The following is a 23108-nucleotide window of genomic DNA, read 5'->3' on the forward strand; positions in this document are numbered from 1 at the left end:
TCCACGGCAGCTGTCTTCCCTGCAGCCTTGTTGATTAAAACCTCAGAGAGGAAGAGGGAGTCAGGGAGGCAGAGAGCGTGACAGACAGACCCGCCAAGAACAGTCTTTTAATTCCACGAATATTTCTTGGCATGAAGCAGATATTAGAAGAACACGCTGCACAAGATTTATAGACACAGCGACGGCTAAAGGGATACAGGAGGGACGAAGTATGCAAACCGCCGCTGCTGCCAAGTGAACCCACTTCATTGGATGACCAGCGAGCGCCAAGACCACCAGCATGGGGATTTTTACAGGCAAACACACAATCCAGATAATTCCGTTTATTTGATAATTTTAATACAGGAAATGCCAGACCAACCAATAGGGAGAACAGACCCTCAACGCACACCTGCATTCACTACACGGACCACAGGCTCTCCGGGGCTCTGGGCACGCATGCATGTCCTCCGGAAGGGCAGCGTGAGAGTGCATAAATACCACACAACAACCAGGCTCGGAGGAGTTACAGGCCACGGGGGAACCACGCTTGGAAGGCAGTCAGAGGCATTAAATACAGGACCTACACGGTACATTGTACTTCACCATACATATATAGGAAAAAGAGAAGACCACAGTATGTATAAGTGCAAGCAATTTTGGTCAGAGAAACCAACAAGATAGGTGGAGCCATGCTCGGGGGAGGACTTGCCCTGTCTACTTGCACTCCGTTTCTGTCCCCACTTTCCAGCAGAGTCACCTGGGATTACAAAATAAATTAGCTGGCCTTGGTGTGCTATCTTAGAAAGTCCTGTCTAGAATCTTCAGGGTTGTCTGCTGGGCTCCCCATGAGAGGGGGGTTGCCCCAGGAGCCATGAACACTTCAAACCCTGCGTGTAACACACCCAGTGAGTCGCCCTGGAAAGGAACAGGCCAACTGTGGGAGCAGGACGGGAGGAATGTCGCATTGTTCGAGCAGAGGAGGGGGACGCAGCCAGCCGGGCCGGGCGGGCACGATGGTGTCACCTGGGCACCAGTCCCGGAAGAGCAGGAATGATTGAGGAGGCATCCACTTTTGCAAGCAAAGCTTAAACGGCAAGACAAGCCCGTGTGTTTCTCTGCGACTGTCCCGATAACCGTTTCCTTAGAACTGGCTTGCGCTGCTGGGGTCACACTGCAACAATCGGACGATGGAGGGGTCACTTTTGGCACCTTTAATAAACTCTTCCAGGGACAGCTTGCCTGCAGGGACAGAGAACGGGAGAAGTCAGAAAGACCCAGTGCTCACTGCTCTTTATACATCCGAGGAGGATGGGGACAACTTTCATGTCAGGGACACCACCCCTTCTTTTTTTCAGCATCTTGAGCCTCCCAGAAGCTGGACTGTGTCAGCATCTCTCCACTTACTCCATGGGTATTTCTGGAAAACGTTTTTTGCTTCTAGGGCTCACCGCAAAGCATCAGGCAACTGAAAGGACATACCCAGTATGGTGGCATGATGTGGCTGATGAGGGTAATTTAAAGCCTTTTAAAGTCATTCCGCTTCTTATATATCAAGGAATATGTGACTTGTCAAGAAAAAAGATGCCCTTTGCCTCTAATTCATAAATAATTCAGGGCTGCGAAGACGACACTGGGTTGGGTGCCCCCAGGCAGCCCAGGGCTTGGAATGGCAGCCCAGGGCATGGTTTCCTGAAGTGCCTGACCCTCTGCTTTTTGCTTCTGTAATATCTACCCCACCGGGTTGGGGGGAGGGCGAGGAAAGGTGTAAGGGCCATGCTAAGGGCTCAGCCGGCTTCCTCCCCTCAACCTGTCCCTCCTTCACGCCTGCCCCCGTCACTTCTAGAATCAGGAGACAGCAAAGTGGGTTTTAAGACTAAAGTGCTGTGGAAATGTGGTTATAGAAGAACCGCATGGGGGCAAACATGTCCCTCTCCCAGACACAGACGTGAGTGACGCCATGTCAGGCTGGGTGGCCGGGGATAAGGACCCCGACTGACCGGATGAATATTCTGAGGGCACCCACTGCTGAGGCTCCAGAGGATGCTGAGCTGTGGTAGGGAGATTAGGTTTTCTGACCACCATGCTCTTCTGTCACATAATTTTTTTTTCTTTAAATTTTATTTATTTTCTGTTGTTGAGAATATACATAGCAAAACATACATCAATTCAACAGTTTCTACATGTACCATTTAGTGACACTGATTACGTTCTTTGAGTTGTGCAACAATTCTCACCCTCCTTTTCTGAGTTGTTCCTCCCCCATTAACATAAACTCACCGCTCCCCAAGGTTCCTATCTAATCTTTCAAGTTTTTGTTGTCAGTTTGATCCCATATAGCTAATCATTAAAAGAGCATAATGCTCAAGGCAGACATTCTTTCCTAGCTAAGCTAAACAGCTGTTCAGTTTCAAGAAGAGTTCAGCAGATATTTTTGGTTCAAGGTTCAAAGATTATCTCAGGGCAACAGTTTCAAGGGTTCATCCACCCTCCATGGCTCCAAAAGGTCTAGAGTTCAGGAAAGTTTGAGATTCTGTTCTGTGTTTTCCCCCTTTTGATCAGGATTCTTCTATGGAAGGCTAAGGAGTGGACTGAATGGGAGGGTGCGTGGGAGGGGACAGCCACTCGCTCAGCACAGGAGGCAGCGCCTGGGGCTGTGCCAATGCAGATAGAAGGATAACCAGGCCTTGTCACTCTCCTCACATGGTTGGTGGTGGCTTTTACCAGCCACTCCCCGTAACACCTCCAGCCACTGGCCACTTAAGGCAGCAGGTAGGGAGCAGGGGTCTTCCTGGTTGTGTGTGTGGGGCCTCAGGGTCTCAAGGTCCCAAAAGCTATGGGGAGTAAGGCTGCTAGGCAGGCCCCCCTGTCCTTTCCACCCTCTTCACTCCCTGCACCCTGAAATTCTCCTAGCCCGAGGATGCAGGGTGAGCCCAGGCCAGTAGCCATAGCAAAAGCCTTGAGCTGACCCAGGGAAAGCTACTGAGGACTTGTTGAGATTATGATCCTATGAAAGCACCACCCCCTCCTCCTCCTCACAGAGCATAGGACAGACAAGGGGCTCTGAGGGTCGGGGGTCCTCATCTGTGTCACAGTGGTCAGTGTTCGCCCAGCGCTTAAAACCCATTGCCGTCAAGTGGATTCCGACTCATAGCAACCCTACAGGACAGAGGAGAACTGCCCCATAGGGTTTCCAAGAAGTGGCTGGTGGATTCGAACTGCTGACCTTTTGGTTAGCAGCCGAGCTCTTAACCACTGCACCACCAGGGCTCCTCCCAGTGTTTAACCAGGCTCGGTTCATATAGGCTGCTTGAACAATAGTTAAATAGGAGAGCGTGGCCTTAAAAATGGCACCTGTGCCATGGAGAGATGAGGGTAGAGCCATGTGCTTTTCTTGGTGGCCAGGGACGCTGGGACAAAGCGTGGGCCACCGCCTATTTCTGAAGCATCCTCCGAGAAGCCTCAAGGATCACCCTCTCCTTTCACTCTAACCTGGATCCCTGGTCGCAGCCCCAGCTTCTCCAGTATCACCTCTCCCTTTCCCTCCCGGAGCCCCAGGGACATGTACCTCTGGGCTCCCAGGAGGAAGTGCTTTGTTCCAGCGGACCCATTAGCAAGTGGAACGCACCACCCAAGTTCACAAACAACCTAGGAAGGTGCCTGTGCGTGGGGCCCCGCTGGCCCTCTGAAGGTGTGGGGCTGGGGCAAGCCAGGGAAGCAGGTGAAAGGGCCGAGTGGTGGTCATGGGCAGCTGGCCTTGGGACACAGTGAGGTTAGAAATAATAGCCATAATTTGTTGAGTGCCAAGTACTGCGCTCAGAGTTTTACAGGCATTTTCTCACTGAATCTTCATAGCGACATGAGATTAAATTTATTATCCCCATTTCACAGAGGAGTAAACTGAGGCTTGGGAGAGCCAAGACTCAAGTGCAGGCCTGGCATAATCCAAAGTCTGTGCCTTGCTACACTGGAGGTTGAGAAACATGTTTTGAATCAGTCCAAAGGCAATGTCAGGCACCAGGCTGCCTTGTTTTATGTGTGAATGTGTTTTGCAAACTGTTAACTTGCTGTCTGCTATGCTTTATTCTGTCTACGGTTATACCCAAATCCTTGTCTCCCTGCCAGCTTGGCCTTCGACTCATTTTTGAGTTTACAAAGCACTTTTTGGTGCATTAGCTTATTTTTAGTCGTCACCACAACCCAGTGAGTATTTTCTTTTGTTTTCTAAATGTCACATTTCTTTATTGTGCAAAAGCAAATCACATCTTACTCTGCGACGCCACCCGACAGAGTCAGCAAGAAGTACGGTATACCTCGGCTTCACAGCTAACCTGCCCCTTTCTTGGATCTCACCAGAACCTCACAGCCTCTGCAGAGTGGAAAACTGAGGTGTGGTGCCCTCTGTTACTGTTGCCACTGTTTCTGCTGCAGTGTGGCCCCAGAATCTTTGGGCACAGCTGTTGAAGGCAGATGCAGAAATGTACTTCCTAATAGCGCTCGCTTTGACCCCTGGGGTCACCAGGGGGCCTTACATCTCAGACAATGGAACTAATGAACAGCCAGCTTCCCAGCATCTCAGCATCAGGACCCTTGGATTCTAACCCTGCAGGGCCCCAGGGGAGGGCGGCACACCTGCCTCCCCTCACCACCCCAAACACATTATCCCCATTTTACAAGTGTGGAGATTGCGCCCAGGGAGCCAGTAACATGCCCGGGGCCATAGAGCAGTGAGGGGGGAACCAGGACTCGGGACCAGATTCCAAATCCTGGGTCTGCCCTCAGAACACCTAAATCAGGCCGGTCAGGGGAGGGGCGAGCAGGCTGGGGGACAAGCTGCGGAGGGGAGAGACGGGTCCCAAACACATCTTGGCTCCCCACACTGCTGCATACACACACGCACACGCGCGCGTGCGTGCACACACAGCCCACCCCCACCCCCTACCGTCATTGTTTGTGTCCATCTGTCGGAAGATCTTGTCCGTCCGTTTCTCCGGAGTGGACTCGTCCTCGGGCATCTTCATCACCGAGGACACCATTTTGTATATAGCCTGTGGGAGAGACACGGAATGGACGTGGTGAATAATGAGCTCAGACTCCAGGATGTGTCTGGGGTGGACGGGGCGAGGGTGTGAGCATCCGCCCAGCCCACAGCAAGAAATGGAGGTCAAGGCGCTCACTGGCTGTGGGCACTCCTCTACAATTAAAAGAACGGTTTACACCCTGTGTGCACACAGAACAGGCTCCCTGGGACAGGGCCAAGTGCAGAGCCAAATACAAAGTCGAGACCCTCCAAGGTCTCCTGGTAGGCTTCTGAAGTACTGAGAACACCAATCCATTTTGAGAAGTGTATAGCAGCCAGGTGTCCCATGAGAAACATCACCCAGCAAGCCGGGACATATGGAAAGGCTCTGGAGGAGGTTTCAGCGTTTGGGAACTTGGTCTGATGGCCTAGAAACCAGATTCCATGTGGACAGCAGTGGCTGCTCCTCACTGCTCTGAGTGATACCATCTGTGTCTCTAGGTTTTGGCGAGGCCACTCCGCTCAGCCAGTGACTGGCATGCCCATTTGCAAACGGGTAAGCGTTTACATGGAATCCCTGGGTGGTGCAAATGGTTAACATACTCGGCTACTAACCTAAAGGTTTGAGGTTCAAGTCTACCCAGAGGTACCTCAGAAGAAAGGTCTGGCAATCTACTGCCAAAAAAAAAAAATCAGCCATCGAGAGCTCTATGGGGCACAATTCTACTCTAACACACATAGGGTTGGAGTTGACGTGATGGCAACTGAATTTTAAAGGTTCACACATGCGCTGGGATAAACGGTTCTTCGAAAATAGGATTTTTATTTGTACCGCTGCTTATAGCTAAGAGCCAGGTGGTGGCAAGGGACCCACAGAGTTCCCCAAACCTGTGTTAATTTATTCTCGTTGTGTAAAATCCCATCTATTTGGGACATGGGTTGGCCACTCCTCAGTGGAGTTGCTGCCACTGTAAGAGTTCATGGATTTGATAACCATTGCTTGAGGTTTCACCCTAAGCTCCTTAATGTAGGGTGGGACTACCTCTTCTGAGGAGTTCCAGGTTGAACCCCCTAGGCTCTAGGAGAAGGGGTACAGGGGGTGATTGCAGGGAGAGGCAGCTTCCAGCCCGCTGACCAGCTCTGTGGTTCTCTGCCCTCTACCACACACCATGCAGCCTGGTGAAGTGAACAAAACTTGATTTCTGCCTAGAAAACAGCATGATCTGCTGTTCAAATTCAGCTGTTAGAGCTGTTGACAGAAGTGAAGTCAAAGAGAGGAGGTCTCATAAAGTGGTGCTATTTCTGCAACAGATTTTATTCAGGGATCGCTTCATGTTTCAGGTCTACTTTACAAGTTCACGTTCCCAGCAATAATTAAGCACTCGGCTGCTAACTGAAAGGTGGGCGGTTGGAACCCACCCAGCCACTCCACGGGAGAAAGGCCTGGTTATCTGTTTCCGTAAAGATTACTGCCAAGAAAACCCTATGGGGCGGTTCTATCCTGTCACATGCGGTCGCTATGAGTCGGAAATCAACATGCTGGTACCTAACACAAACAGGGACATAAGCTATTCGTTGCCTTCTCAAATATGAGGATTTACAAAGGGCTCAACAGCTACCTCTTGCAAGCATCAAGGGTCCTCTCAATTATTACAATTCTCAGCTCTGTGACATTACAGAATCATCTCTCTGAGCATTGTTTTGTGAAATAGGGTTGTGAAGATGAAAATGGATAAATGTGCTTAGCCCAGATCGGATAGCTAGTAAGTGATCACTTTGTCAATGATAAAATGGCTGTTACCATTGCTGTCTGCAAGGACCCACCCGGTCATGTGACAATTGCTCACTTTAAAAATCACTCCAGAGAGGGACAGGTAGCAACCTGCCGGAGGATGACTGATTGTTGTGTTGGGTATAAAAGGCACCGGGCTGGGAACAGGGAGCCCCTGGCTGAGGCCCTGGTCTGCAGTGTGACGCCAGGCAGGCCTCTTGCCATCTCTGCCCCAGCCAGCCCCTCCCAGTGACCGGCTGGCAGTACCTGCACAATCTCGAGCATCTCGCTGCGGCTGATGTAGCCGTTGCCGTCCAGGTCGTACATGCTGAAGGCCCACTTGAGCTTCTGCTCCAGCTTGCCGCGCGAGGTCACGCTCAGCGCGATGATGAACTCCCGGAAGTCGATGGTGCCGTCGCTGTTCGTGTCGAAGGTGCGGAAGACGTGCTCCGCAAACTTGGAGGCGTCGCCGTAGGGGAAGAAGTTGGCGTAGATCTTCTTGAACTCGTCCACGGTCAGGTGGCCGGTGGGGCAGTCCTTGAGGAAGCCCTTGTACCACTCCTGCAGCTCGTGGTCAGTGAACTCCGTGTTCTCCCGAAGGTCCTGCAGCACTTCGGGCCGCAGCTTGCTGTTCTGCTTGCCCATGGCGGCCGGGCGCAGCTACCACACCTGCAAGACAGGGGGTGTCAGCTGGGGGCATACATGGGGGGCCCAGCGCCTGGCTCCCCAGCACCTCCGGATACCGAGCAGGGCTCAGGAAAGCCCCTTGACTCTCCTGTACCAAGGACTGGAGAGACGCAAATAAAACCATTGTTTGTACAATCATCGCATTTTAATAAAGAGCCTTGGTGGCGCACTGTTAAGAGCTCGGCTGCTAACCAAAAGGTCAGCAGTTTGAATCCACCAGCTGCTTCTTGGAAACCCTAGAGGGCAGTTCTGCTCTGTCCTATAGGGTCGCTATGAGTCAGAATCAACTGGAGGGCAGCGGGTTTGGTTTTGGTTGGTTTTTTTTAAGATCCCACCGACGGTAAGACACATCAGTACTGTATGTACTAGGAAGGAGGCCAGAAACACCGCCAATTAAACTATGACAGGCCACCCCCGGATTACAAGACGTAGTCTCATTTAAGAATGTTGAAATGCGGGGAAAAAAAGGGCAACTTAAAATCAGTGCAACAAGCTACTTATCAAGGGCCCACTGGGGGGTTATACGAGACGCAGGCAATTAAAATAAATCCTTATTCTCAGTACCCTCATCAGCTCAGGGCAGAGCTGTCAGACTGACAGCGCTCCCAGATCCTTCATGCTGAGCAGCTCTTTTCTCTTCCAGGCACCACACCCTGTTTATATCCTTAGAACCAAACAAAAAAAAAACCAAAACGCCGTTGCCGTTGCATCGATTCTGACTCATAGTGACCCTATAGGACAGAGTAGAACTGCCCCATAGAGTTTCCAAGGAGCGCCTGGTGGATTTGAACTGATGACCTTTTGGGTAGCAGTCGTGTCTCCTAACCACTACGCCACCAGGGTTTCTATTCTTAGAACAGGTGTCCAGAAACTTTTAGGGACTCTCCCATTTATTTTGCTTCTGAAAAAACTCCCAGGGGAGGATTTAGAATTAGCATGAAGCAGTAAAATTATGATAGATAAGTGTTGGCGTGTGCCCCTCTCAAGTGGCAAAACACACTTGAAGCTCAGGGGGTATTACGTTAAATATAAAAAATCTAAATCTATAACATTTCAAGCACCTGTGCGAACCTAGAGACGTGATCCTTTGAAAACCACAAAACAAGGGCAGTTGGTTCTGCACGAGGCCTGAATGTACTGCTGGTCCCAGTGTGATGTCACCACTAGACATTAATATAGCTTTGACCTCATCCCTAATTTTGTTTTTTCACTATAACAGTAACGCATGTACATGGTTCAATAATTTTAGAAGCATATAAAAGAACAGGAAATAAGAAAAAAAGTCTCCCACGCAATCCCAGAGGTGACCACTTATATAACTGCTTCTAGATTTATGAATTCTAAACAGTATCTACTGGATCCCTGTTATGAAACATAATAAATGTAGTTCACTCATTCTGTTTTTGATTTTGTTTTGGTTGTTTTGTGACTTAGGAGACCCCACGTGTTACAGAGCAGAACTGCTCCATAGGGTTTTCTTGGCCATAATCTTTAGGGAAGCAGATCGCCAGGCCTTTCTTCCATGGTGCTTGTGGGTGGGTCTGAACTGCCAATCTTGTGCCATCTAGGGACCTTTTAGTTCATCTATGGCTGCTAACCAAAAGGTCGGCAGTTTGAATCCACCAGCTGCTCTTGGAAACCCTATGACGCAGTTCTACTCTGTTCTGTAGGATTGCTGTGAGTCACAATGGACTCGACGGCAACGGAATGGACACTTGGTTTTGGTTTTATACTGCCTGACACTTCTCTTTCTTTGCCTCCCTCCCAGGTTTTATTAGTTTTATATTTAGATACTTTTTAACTTATCTTTATGACTTTACATAATATAGAGCTCTTTTTTGAACTGTAGAGCAGTTTGGCAATACCTTTCAAAATTACAATACACAATCATGTTGACCCAGCAGTCCCACTTTTAGAAATGTATCCAGATACTCAGGCCTGTGCAAATAACCTGTGCATGATGTCGTTTCTTGCAACACTGTCTGGAATAATAACCAACCCAGACGTCCATCATAGTGCACTGTTATGAAATAATCTTCAAGATGTATTTTTAAGTAAAAAGAGAAGGTGTAGGACAGCGTACAGAGTTTACTACCTTTTGTGGAAAAAAAAAATATGTGTGTGTATGTTTCTGGAAGGACTTATTAGAACATGGAAACATTGGCTAGGGAAGGAGAAACAGATGGCTGGATGGACAGCGGCTGGATAGGAACATTTTACTCTAAACCCTCTTGCAACTTTTTTTTTTTTTTTGTAAAGCAAAAAGAAAGTTTTCTTTGGCACATATTCAGAAAGGCAAAAGTGGGAAGCAGAGAAGCATGCTGCCAGAACTAATGTCTGCTCAAGTCCAAAGGACACTACAGAATCATCAGTATATATTAAAATTACAAATGGGCAAAGCCAATGGAAGCGTCACCTTTTCACTGATTGGCTAAAAACTGCTAAATCAATGTGATTTTACATTTTGAATCGTCTTTCTTAATAATCATCTGTACAGGTTTCAGTAACGACAGTCAGAACGGTCTTCACTGGTCCAACAAATTCTCTATTCACTAAATGCTAACAAAAAAATATAAGAGTGGAAAGTCCATGGGTCTTTTGTGCTCTGTTTATGATTTGTTTATGTGAAAGGCTCCCTAGAAGATGTTTTCCAAGATTGTCCTAGCTATTGTCTTTATACCTCAGGGCCCAGGTGATGTGTCCTTGTGATCATCAATGTGTTAGCTCCAATCTCTGATCAAAAGGAGGGAATGATTTAGAAGATAATACTGAAGTTATTATTCCTTATCCTAGAATGTGACCCAGCTGGAGCTGTACTCACAAGGACTCTCTTGCAATTTTAAAATGTTAAACTCTGTGTATGTGTTTTCTATTCAAAAAATAAAATAAGCAAACTTCTATTTCTTGATCAAGCAACTTTACACAGAATCTCTTGATTCTGTACTTGAAAGATCCCCTCCCTTCACCTTTCTGTCTTCCTTCCAGTTAGCCTCTGTTGTGGGAGCCACTATTGTTCCATTATCAAGGTTTACAGTACCTACATTCTGCTTCACCTATAGGTTGATTCTACGACATGGAGCCCAGCAACTCTGGACCTCACAGATGCACCAGGTGGACATAGCTGCTCTGTTCAGAATCAGGCACACTCCCCGCCCTGCAGCCAAAACCCCTTGCCCACCAAATCCAAGGACCCAAATGCCAGCAAGAAGAGGGAGAAACCACTTTGGCTGCTCCTCAGGTCAGGTGTCCATCCTCCGTCTATCTGTCCATCCATGGGCTCTCCCACAGGTGCCCTGAGGTGGGAGCCTGCCCTGCCAGCAGAGGCTGGGGGCTTGAAGGCCTGGCCCAGATCCTGCCAGCAGCTGCTCATTGCGGGAGGACTCTTCAGGCATGACCCCGAGTCCTGCAGTCCCTTCCCAGCAGCCCCAGCCCGCCCCTCACCTCTCTGAGCTCCGCCATCAGGGAGGCCTCGTGCCTCCTGCCACCTCTGTGTGTAGGGAGTGGTGGGTGCCCACTCCCAGTCTCCTGAGGCCAGTCACACACTGGCGCACACACACACACACACACACACACACATGCACACACACACACACACATGGAAAATCAGAGTCCACAAGGCCCTCTGAGCACTGGGTGAAGTTCCCATGGGTGGCTCTCCAGGAAGCTTCCTTCCCCAGCCACTGAGCAGGCAAACAAAATGGTGGGCAAAGACGAACATACACACAGAGTCAACAAAATTCATCATGTATTCACATGCTATTTAAACAAACAAGTACTGAGCATCTTCTACAAACCAGGTACGGCACTGGGCTGTGGGGACGAAAGGAAAGGTCACAAAACGGAGTCCAGCTGGTGGCAGGAGTGTGGGCTCTCTGACCCCGGCTCTACCTGTCCCTGTTGGGTGACCTTGAGCAAGTCACCAGCTCCTCTGAGCTCTGAGCTCCACCTCTGAATAGCAGGGACTGCAGGTTGGTTTGAAGATAAAGAGATAGTGCCTGGAGCACCCAGCAGCGTGCATTCATTCATTCATTGTGCAAATATTTATTGAGCGCTTACTATGTGCTATGTGCTGAGGGAGAACAAAGCAATGAACAAAACAGGCCAGGTCCCTGCCCTCTGGGGGCTGCAGTCAACTATGAGAACATGATGGGTGAGAAGGCAGAGGAAGGGAGGGGACTCCCAGCAGGAGAGGGGATCTCTGTGCCAGTCACCCCCAAACTGATAAACCAAAACCAAAGCTACTGCCATCGAGTCGGTTCTGACTCACAGTGACTGTCTTAGTTATCTAGTGCTGCTATAACAGAAATACCACAAGTGGGTGGCTTTAACAAACAGAAATTTATTCTCTCACAGTTTAGGAGGCTAGAAGTCTGAATTCAGGGTATCAGCTCCTGGGGAAGGCTTTCTCTCTCTGTCAGTTCTGGGGAAAGGTCTTTGTCATTAATCTTCCCCTGGTCTAGGAGCTTCTCAGCACAGGGACTCCAGGTCCAAAGGGCACACTCTGCTCCCAGCACTTCTTTCTTGGTGGTATGAGGTCCCTATCCTCTCTGGTCTTTTATATCTCAAAAGAGACTGACTCAAGATACAACCTCGTCCTATAGACTGAGTCCCGTCTTATTAACATAACTGCCTCTCATCCTGCCTCATTAACATTATAGAAGTTAGGATTTACAACACGTAGGATAATCACATCAGATCACAAAACGGCGGACAATCACACGATACTGGGAATCATAGCCTAGCCAAGTTGATACACATTTTTGGGGGGATACAATTCAATCCATAACAGTGACCCTATAGGACAGAGAAGAACTGCCCTATAGGGTTTCCAAGACCGTTAATCTTTATGGGAGCAGACTGCCACATCTTTCTCCCACAGAGTGGCTGGTGGGTTCGAACCACTGACCTTTCAGTTAGCAGTCGAGCATGTAACCACTGTGCCACCAGGGCTCCTCCCAAATTAAGAGAACATGAAAACTGTTGTAAGAGCTATGGTCAAGGAGCTTCAGGAATGAGGATGAGTAAATCGCTCTCTGTGGGTGGAAGGGCAATGGGAGGCCTAGACCATCCCAGGGAAGGTGCAACTTGCACTAAGCCATGAAGGATGACTGGGCATCGGCCCGGTGGATGGTAAGGCCAGACACTATGGGTAGAGGGCGCCCACAGGAGATAGGACAGGTGTGGAACACAGGTGAGGAGCCGGGGCCAGAGCACAGAAAGGGGTAGGGGGACAGGGAATGGTAGGGAGGAAGGTGGGAAGCTGGCTGGGGGCAGGCTGGGGAGGGCATGGGATTTCTGCCCAAGTAAAGACTCCAGGTGATGACAGTCAGGAGGCGCTTGGGAGCAGAGGAGTGACATGGTCAGATGTGTAGCTGAGAAAAATCACCTGGCTGCAGATTGGAGAATGGATTGCAGGGGAGACTCAACTGGTGGACCAGTGGCCAGGAGCCCCTGGAGGACTGACAATGGAGGCAGCGAGATGGGTCAGGAACTGTTCTGTTGGACAAGCAGAGGACAAGTTTGTGGACTGCCATGAAAGGGTAAATTATGAACACACATTTCAATTAAGCCATCTTTAGCATCTTTCTCCCCAATCTTGGCTCTCTCCTCTGACCTAATTTCCAAGCATTCTTCCTTCTCTGGCAAATTAACATCCTCTTATTAACCTTCCTCTTAATTTTTCAATTCCATTTTTGCCCCTGTCCATTTCTTACTGCCTTCAACAGCCTCTCAGCCTCCTCTAGCTCCCAACGAAAGAAACCAAAAGCCGTTGCCGTTGAGTAGGTTCTGACTCACAGCGACCCTACAGGACACAGCAGAACTGCCCCATAGGGTTTCCAAGGAGTGGCTGGTGGATTCAGACTGCTGACCTTTTGGTTAACAGCCAAACGCTTAACCACTGCGCCACCAGGACCCAACAGGTATGACTTTCAAGCTGCAAATTTCACGAGCTGACCCCTGAAAGTTGCTTGAGACTTCCAGGCAGTGTAGGGTGCCAGAGAACAGGGGCCGCATCCCAGCTCAGGGACAACTTGCTGTGTGGCTGTGGGCTGGTGGCTCCACCTCTCTGGGCCCTTATGTGTAAAATGAGGAATTGGGCAGATGACCCAAAGAGCTCGCCCGCTCAGAGCGGCCATCCTCTGCAGAGCTTCCAGATTCAACTCAAGTCACCCGTATAGTTTGCACACTTCCACCTAGGTAAGTCCCGTGCTTAAAAAAAATAAATAAATGAAAATTTTTTAAAGGTTTGTTTTCCAATCCTTTAATCAGTTCAGTTGCTCTCAGGGCTTTATCTTTTCCACAACACTCTTAAATTGCAAGGTTTTCTGGCCAGTATCTGAAGGGTGGAGACTGTGGATGATTTGTCTTCCATATCTCCGGTTCACCCTCCCATCTGACGCTTTAAAAGCAGTGAACCCACGTGCAGAACGGGGCAACGCCCTAGGATGTTCCATTCCTCATTGGCTCATTCTCACCCTTCACTTCTTTCCATTGAAACCTGATGATCCTCCTAGCGGGGGTGTCTGTCTGTGTGTCCTTCAGGGGGAAGCATTGTGCTCTGCAGCATGCGGCCAGAGAGAGTCCAAACCCTGAGCAGACTGGATGACTGCCCTAGGGAACCTACCCTCAGCTGACCAATGTGTGTCATTAGGTTCTATGAGGCTGGCACCGAGAGGTGCTCAAGTCTCAACACCCTAGACCCGCTCAGGGGGACAACCAGAAAAAGCTCCCGGGCACTGGGGGCCCCTGCTTTGTCAGACACTGTGTGCATGAGTCCCATTTTACCGTGAGGAAATGGAGACTCAGGTACGGAGCTTCTTAGAGGTGAAGCCAGGACTAGAACCCAGGGCTGTCTGGCTGTCTCTCACATCGTGCTGCAAACAGCCAGAGTGGGTGGCGACGTGGTAACGGACAGATCACCTTCACCAGGCCGCCTCTGTCAGTTAATATTGTTGTTAGCTGCCATCAAGTTGACCCCGACTCACGGCGGCCACCAAACCTCCACTGTCCTCTTATCAGTTAACACCACCAGTCGCTGGTGAGTCGACTCCAACTCGTGGTGACCCCGTGTGTGTCCGAGTAGAACTGTGTTCCGTAGGGTTTTCGGTGGCTGATTTTTCAGAAGTAGATTGCCAGGCCTTTCTTTCGAGGCACCTCTGGGTGGACTTGAACCGCCAACCTTTTGGTTAGCAGCTGAGTGCGTGTAACCATTTGCACTGCCCAGAGACTCCTGTTAGTTAATAGGAGTTAATAACATCTTTTTTCCCTGATGAGCATTTCTACTTTTCATCACTGAAACAAGCCACTTTCTGTGAAAGTCTAGGCTCTGAGCTCACAGTCTCTCCTTTCAGAACCCACTTACCCCACTGAAAACCAAATCACAACTCAGAACGACGGTCTCAATTTGCCTCAGAATCTATCTGTGCTTTATGTTCTTACAGATCCCATTGAAATGCCAAACCCGCAACACCTTCTTTGCCTGAAATAATAAATATTTATAGAAAGAAAGGTACCAGATTATGAAAAGTGCAAAATACAGTAAACACAATCACTAGAAAATAACAGGCCGAGTGCATTTTGGTTGGCTTGGAGAGAAGCTTCAAGCTCCCATCTCCTCCCCATTAGCATCCCAAAAGGCGGCGCAGTGTGACTGCAGAATCCTGCCCCCAGCACCTCCTCCTCCAAGTGCTTCATGCCCTCCACCTTCTCTCTGGGGTGCCTCCGCTGGGCCTAGCACAGACAGGGAGCTCTGTCCTGGGTGAATGGGTGTTGTTGTGGTATTTGTTGCACACACACCTACAACACTCGCTTTCAGGTTTTGCTAACTTTGGAGGTGGTGAGGTTTTGGGCAAAGCTGGAATTCCAAATAGAGCCTAGGTAGCCATTTTTGGAGAATGTTAAGGAGGGGATTCAAGAATCTGAGAGGAGTGGGACCACCCAGGGCTCTTCAGAGTGTGTTCCAGGAGCCCAAGGGACTCCTCATAAGGGGCACATGGGATGCTGGGTGGGCAGAAAGAACTCTGGGCTTCCTGACCTAGCAGCAACCAAAACAGCAACCCTTTTTACCTGTTTCATATAATGGAATTCTCATCTGATCTCATTCAAAGAAAGGATTCTGCAGATAAAAACTAGTTTGATGGAAAAGCCAATCTTCAAATTTATATGGAAGGGCAAGGGACTCCAAATAGCCAAAGCAATCTCGAAAAAGAACAGAGTAGGAAGATTCAAACTTCTCGATCTCAAAACATATTATAAAGTTACAGTAATCAAAACAGTCTGGTACGTTCTGGAGCCATAGAGACTTGATGAATCCCTGAAATTATTGCCCTAAGATAATCTTTAAACCTTAAACCAAAACTATCCCTTGGAGTCTTCTTAAAACCAAACAACAGTTTAGCTTAACTAGTAAAGAATGCCTGCCTTGAGCATTATGCTCTTTTATGACCTATCTATATGAGATCAAATTGACAACAACAACTCCAAAGATTAGATACGAACCTTAGGGGGCAGTGAGTTTATGTTAATAGGGGAAGAACAAGTCAGAAAAGGAGGGTGAGAATGTTTGCACAACTCGAAGAATGTAAACAATGTCATTGAATTGTACATGTAGAAACTCGAATTGGCATACGTTTTTGCTGTGTATATTCTCAACAAAAACAACAATAAAAATAAAGTAAATTATAAAAAAAAACAGTTGGGTACTGGTATAATGATAGACATATAGACATATGGAATAGAATTGAGAGTCCAGACATAAACCTGCACAGCTGTGGTCAATTGAGCTTTGACAAGGGTGCTAAATCGATCCAATGGGGGGAAAGAACAGTCTCTTTAACAAATGGTGCTGGGACGACTGGATTTCCACAAACGAAAGAATGAACCTGGACCCATACTTCATAGCATGTGTGAAAACCAACTCAAACTGGATCAAAGACCTAACTAAATGTAAGAACTAAAACCATAAGACTCTTAGAAGAAAACATAGGGGTAATGCTTTAGGATCTAATTTTCAACAATGGATTCTTAGATATGATTCTGAAAACATGAGCAACAAAAGACAAAATAGATAAATGGGACCCCATCAAAATTAAAAACTTCTGTTCATTAAAGGACTTTATCAAGAAAGTGAAGAAAACCTAAACATTAGAAGAAAAGTTTTAAGAAACTGTATCTGATAAGGGTTTACTATCCAGAACATATAAAGAACTCCTACAACTCAACAACAAAAAGACAACCTAATCCCAAAAATGGGCAAAGGGCTTAACAGACGTGTCACCAAAGAAGATATACAAATGGCCAATAGGCACATGAAAAGATGCTCAACATCATTAGTTATTAGGGAAATGCAAATCAAAACCACAATGAGATAGCACTTCATGCCCCACTAAACAGAACTGCCCCACTGGGTTTCCAAGGAGCAGCTGGTGGATTCGAATTGCCAGCCTTTTGGGTAGCAGTGGAGCTCTTAACCACTGCGCCACCAGGGCTCCATCTCGACAAGAGCTTTATCATTTACACTAAAACCCCAGGAGGTAGGCAGGGCAGGCCTGTCATTCCCAGTTTTACAGGGAAGGAAAGTAAGGCTGAGAGAAATTAAGTGATTTATACAGGAGCCAAAAGACAAATTTTACTTTGGGGAAAAACTATCAAGAAACTGTGAATGGAAAAACATATTTTCTTGCCACTGGCTTGAAAGACTGAGTTAGCAAAACCTGGTGTAATCAGAATCATCGCTGATAGGGAAATCTACATTTTTGAGACTTAGTTTGTAGGAATAATATTGTTTTATTTTCAAATCTCTTTTATAGAGACCCCACCTGCTTTGAGGTTGGGTACCCATCACTGCTTATTTGATTTCCTAACCATACCCAGTCTGTTGAATTAAAGTGCTATGTGGCATAACCAATTTTTAAAGTAGGATAAAATTAACTAAAATTAACTTTGTTCTAAGAAGTTCAAGGCACCTTCAAGAATGTTAAGCCACTCTGTTGTTCCTAAAAATCCAGAACTGGAGGTCTTATGTATGTAAAGTCCCTGGGTGATGAAAACAGTTAACGCGCTCAGCTGCTAACCAAAAGGTTGGAGATTCAAGTTTACCCTGAGGTGCCTCAGAAGAAAGTCCTGGAGATCTACTTCTGAAAAACCAGCCATTGTAAAACCCTATGGAGCAGTTCCATTTTGATACACATGGGGTCGCCATGAGTTAGAATTGGCTTGACAGCTATTGCCAAGTAATGGTGGTGGACATATGCAGAAATTTCCTCAGAGTAAAAGCTATCAAAATAGGGACATATTCTGGGAGGGGTGGGCACTGTGACAGGGGCTCCTTCCAGGTCTGATATTCTAGGACCCCTGGGTCTGGAGGTCCCAGGTCCTCAGGTCCTGTCTCCCTATTTGAGGTGTGACCCTGACTGAGAAAGGGAACGGAGACCAGGAAGGTGGCAAAGCATTTTCTGAGAAGTCTTGGGAAACACCAGGCTGTCTGCAAATCACATGCTTCACATCCTGCATTGTGACTGTTCTGCTGTCCTGTGTTGTTTATTCCTGTGAATGCCTGTGCACACGTGTCCACAAGTAGGCGCTTTGTCTCCCCTGAAGACCAAGCCCCGGGAATGCAGACTGTCTTCGCCTCTGTTGGCCTAAGGGCTGGGGCTCCAGGCTGGGTGCACAGTCGGTGCAGTATATGCTCATCCACTGGGCCCTCTGGCTGCAGAATCCTGGCCAGGGCTCAGGATGCAGGTCTCCATTCTTGAGGTCCTCCCAGGCTGCTCAGGGTAGAGGTGCACACAGCAAGAGACATCAAGTGGGGGCTCCAAGGAGGACTCGTTCATTCTCATGGGGGCACTAGGCAGGTTCCCCAGGGAGTTTGCGATCAAAACTGAATGATGAGTTGGAAAGGGCTAAGGCTACACAGCATGATGAACACAGTCAGTGTCACTGAACCGTACAGGTGAAGGATGTTAAAGTGGCAAATGTTTTCTTACACATGTATTTACCACAATAATAATAATAAAATAAAAAACCTGAAGGATGAGGAGGGTTTTAAAGGCCGCTGGAGGCTTGATCCCACAGGCCACATCTAGGGAGCACGTGCTAGAGGTCCTAGAATTGGGGAGGTGGTGACCCCGCTGAAGGTGCTGTCCCCTGGCTAGGCTGGCAGGAGTCAACATCATCTCTATTTTAGAGACAAAGAAACTGGGGCTTCAGTGGGTCCAGGGCTTGTCTGTGGCAGGGCTGGGCTGTGGGCCCTGGCGTGCGTGAGTAGACAGCCTGTGTTCTTCCCCGCCATGCGTGCGTGGTGCTCAGAGGTGGGGCACTGCCAGGCAGCCTTCCAGGGGCCCTTAAAGGGCCGGCTTAAAGCACCAACGTGTTTTCCACTGGTGTCCATCTCTCCTCCCTCTCACATCAAACTTGCTGACCAAGACAGCTTCACAAGATGGCCTCCCTGCTCTAACTTTTACTCCGGGGTTCGAACCCCTTCTAACAAGTTCCCAGGTGATGCTAATGCTGCTGGTTAGGGACCAGTTCTGAGAACCACTAGTAGGGCCAAAACCAAACCCACTGCCGTCAAGTCAATTTCGACTCACAGCGAGCCTATAGGGTTTCCGAGACTGTAAATCACTACAGAAGCAGACTGCCAAGCCTTTCTTCCGAGGAGCCACTGGTGGTTTCTACTTTTCAGTTAGCAGTCGATCACTTTAACCACTGTGCCACCAGGGCTCCCCACTAGCAGAGCAGTGGTTCTCAAAGCTTATTATACATAAGAATTACCTGGGGATCTTGTTAAAATGTAGATTCTGAGTTAGTATATATAGGTAGAAATGCAAATTACCAGCAGGGGTTCGAACCAGAACAAATGGGTTCAAAGCCCTGCTTTTATGAAGCCATTAAATGGAGCCGGTGAATGTCAAATAAATCTGACTGCTTCCAGCACGCTCCCAGTCATTCACTGAGACAGTCTGCACACGCTTAGCAAATGGCCCAGTTGAAATATTTAATAAGAAGAACCTCATTTTAGCTGTCTCCTGGAGCTCGTGGGCCAGAGCAAGCAGGCTTGCAGGGAACAGGGATGGGCAGAGAGATGCACGCTGGGTATACCTTGTGATGGCCCTCTGTTATTAATTAAGCAAATGAACTAATCTTATTGACACTCGGCTGGTTGGGAAGCCAGCTGACGAAAAGCCAGCTATTCTGTACAGATGGAAAGCTACCACTCACGTCTCCTAGCTGAAATGGCCACTTGGCTGTGGCCGTTAAGCAGATAAGCCTTCATTTATCTTACTTTCATTTTCAAGGTGGAGTAAGAAATGGGTGTGCCGGGGAGGGCAACCTATTCAGGGTTCAGTTCCATTTCCTATTTGGCTTAAAAGGCTTCATATTCTAGCAGGGCATGGATCAGACAAGCAAAAGCCTTGTGAGAGCATCAAAGACGACGTTTTAATTCACTATAATGGAAAAACAGGGATGGGAGTTAATGTGGTGCTTATAGCCATCTCTTTGATTCTCAGCTCTGTTATTGTTCTTAATGTGCTGAATTAAAAAAAAAAAATAGTAAAGATGTAGCTGGGGCCCCCTACAAAAATATTTAACCCAAAGTTAGTATTGCTGCATATTAGAGCCTTTTTGATGGTGTAGTTCTATCAGCTGCTCGGCGAGGCTCCTAGAGACGGCGTGCTTGGACGTCCCATTCATTAACCACAGCCCCTTGCTGGCTGATGGCACTGTCAACATTCATCCCATTGCTCTGAAGTGCTTTCATCCATCAGTTCTCCAAAGCTTGCTGGGTCTACCAGCCTTAGACACCCTTGTGGGGAAGGTGATGGAGGGGTGGGGGCAACTACTCCTTATAAAAGGCAAAGGCTCAGGAGAGGCTGGGGAGGGGAGGGCATTTGTTTTGAGTTTTAACTTAAAAGGAACCAGAGGGCTCGTCTGGGGTAAGAGCTTCTGTCTAGGGTAGAACAGGAAGGTGGGAGGTCAAAGGGGCAGGCAGAAAACAGGGTTTTGCTGTTTCTTATCCACCACACGGGACCCAGTTCTTCCTTCTGGTGACTCATGGGCAAGCGCTCCTCCTTGGGAGGGAAAGAGCTCAGTGCACTTCTCAAAGGCACTAGGGCCTTTTGTTCTTAGTTCCTCGAAGTAAGTAGGTGGTAATCAAGCCACCTGCAGCCTTGGCTTCAGCGCAGCTGTTCTGAGGGCCAGTCTTGTCCCAGGGGGATGTGCCAGCCACCAGGTGCAAGGGGCAGCCTCACCTGGCCACTCAGGCTGCCGCCAGGAAGGATGTTCTACAGGTTCAAGCCTGCTTCAGAAAAGTCCAGTCTAAGACACTGGGTCACCATGAGTAGAACTCGACTCCATGGAAACTGTTTCTTGTTTTGTTTTCAGTCTGGGGCAATACTTCTCAAAGTGTGGTCTTGGGTCCACCTGCATCAGAATTTGGAGGTGGGGGAGCTACATGTTTTATATGCACCCTTCATTCATATGCACATTAAACAGAAGCATCGGTCTAATGGGAATAAACAACAAAAAAAACAAAAAACAAAAAAAGGAACCCCATTGACTTAGAGTCCATTCCAACTGATGGCGACCCCATGTGTTACAGAGTAGAACTGCTCCATAAGGTTTTCTTGGCTGTAATTTTTATGGAAGCAGATCTCCAGGCCTTTCTTTTGTGGTGTCACTGGGTGGGTCCAAACCACCAACCTTTAGTTTGCACCAGCCAGGGACTTCTAATTGGAATAACCATTTAAGGAGCCCTCCTGCATGTCAGATACGGGGCTATAAGTCCTACATTCATTATCTCGTTCAGTCCTCACCATGGCCAGGAGAGAGACTGGTTATCATCAGCTCCACTTATAGATAAGTTAAGAAACTTCCCAGAGATCCCCCAAGTGCCAAGCCCATTCAAAGTCAGGCCTGCCATACTCCAAAGCAAACACCTGCTCCCCACACGTGTGGCCTCGAAACCTCAGTCACCCAAGATTTAACTAGCAGGGGTTCTTGACCCCCACTGGGCCTGCTAGTGTGCAAGGCAGCAGGCCTGAGAGAAGAGGAGGCTGTGGAGGTGGGTCTCCACCCTCCGATGGGACCCCAAAGGCTGGGGAGACCCTCGGCAGCTGGCATCCCCCGGCCGACATGGCCAAGATGGGTGTGTGGAGTCTAACCTCTCCACCCCAGCCCTGGCAGGCGCGCTGCTCAGCCAACCTGAGCGTAGCTAGGCGGGCCTCTGACACCCACTGAAGTCCGCCCTAGTCCACCCAGAATCGGATTTCCTGTTTCCGTTAGTCATAGCTGGTCTGCATGGCCACCCCGCACAGAGCAAAAGAGAAACGGAGCAAGCGCAGACGGCAGGCGCTAGAGGGCGCAGTCGGGCTAGTTCCCCAGGGCCTCTGCGTCCTACTGAGTCCTCAGAGACCCCCGCCCCCGGCCACACCTCCACCCCTTCGCTTCTCTGTCGTCAGTTTTAGGGTGCCTCAGTTTTTGCATCTATAAGCTAGAGCTGTTTTGACCAATATGGTAGTCCCTATTACATGTGTCTATTGAGCACTTGAAATGTGGCCAGTACGAATCCAAACATATGCCATTAGTGTAAAAAGCACACTGGATTTTAAAGATTTAATATGAAAAAAATAATGTAAGATATCTCAATAATTTTTCTATATTGGTTATATGTTGAAATGATACCACTGTGGATATACCCAAACCCACTGCTGTCAAGTCAATCCCGCCTCATAGCGACCCCATAAGGTTTCCAAGGCTGTAAATCTCTGTGGAAGCTGACTGCCACGTGTTTCTCCTGCGGAGACGCTGGTGGGTTTCCAGACGCTGACCTTTCAGTTAGCAGTCCATCGCTTTAATCACTGCGCCACCAGGTCTCCTTATTGTTCATATAATGGGTTGCAAATATATTGTTAGCATTAATTAATGTGGCTACTAGAAAAGTTCAGATTACATACCTATGTAATTGGCTTGAATTATATTTCTAGTAGACAGTGCTGGGTAGAGGAAGTATTAGGTGGATGATCCCTGGGATACTGTGGATCTGGGGCCACCAAACAAGGACTCTTTTCAAGCTCATCAGCACCCTGTTTCCAGGCCCACTATTACCTGTAATCCAGTGCAGAGAGGTCTCCCTTAGTTCGGCAGTTAGAGCTAATGGTGTTTGCATCTCACGATTACATGTGAGTCCCACAAGCTTCTATTTTCAGCCAGCAGGGCTTGCTTCCACGACTTAGCTAGCGCTAGCGACCAGTTGCTAAGAAGATCCAAAGTATGATTCCAGCCAAGGTGTTAAGGCTTAGGGGGAGGGAATGAGGAAAGCTGGGTGTTTCTCTCCCGCTTTGGAGCTGGAATAGCCAGCCAGACCTCAGGAGTGAGATGTGGGAAGAAAGGAGGCTAGTAACACCTCTGGAGCTGACAGTTACAGGCACGCCTGGAGCCAGATTCAACCCACTGGCCTCCGGGAGCCCATTTCTGAAGGTCTTCCTGAAAGCCTCTTGCATCACAGTGTCTTATCAGCTGGATGCTCTCCAGACCAGTGATCTGTGTTGCTGAGAAATCCAACCCCAAACCCTCCTGGCTCTGCACCCATCCCCAGCAGCTTAAAAATTCCCAGGGGTCCCCACAGCCTGAGAAAAAAGAAAGAGAGAGAGA

General features: G+C 48.4%; 1 protein-coding gene across 3 annotated transcripts in view; it reads right to left on the minus strand.

Moving 5' to 3' along the window:
* Positions 1-315: 315 nt before the first annotated feature.
* HPCAL1 (hippocalcin like 1) overlaps positions 316-23108 on the minus strand; it is a 151567-nt gene continuing 128774 nt past the window's right edge. For 2 of the 3 annotated variants that reach the window (XM_004373064.2, XM_023728262.1), the window contains exons 2-4: positions 7038-7439; positions 4922-5027; positions 316-1221 (exon numbers count right to left, since the gene is read on the minus strand). In XM_004373064.2, the coding sequence (XP_004373121.1) occupies positions 1124-1221; positions 4922-5027; positions 7038-7415 (582 nt within the window). In that variant the 5' untranslated portion in view covers positions 7416-7439 and the 3' untranslated portion in view covers positions 316-1123. Of the gene's footprint in view, positions 1222-4921; positions 5028-7037; positions 7440-12843; positions 12954-23108 lie in introns of all 3 variants that reach the window. The other variant, XM_023728261.1, reaches the window with a different exon arrangement.

Source organism: Trichechus manatus, unplaced genomic scaffold, assembly GCF_000243295.1.
Source record: "Trichechus manatus latirostris isolate Lorelei unplaced genomic scaffold, TriManLat1.0 scaffold00023, whole genome shotgun sequence".
Taxonomy (NCBI): domain Eukaryota; kingdom Metazoa; phylum Chordata; class Mammalia; order Sirenia; family Trichechidae; genus Trichechus; species Trichechus manatus.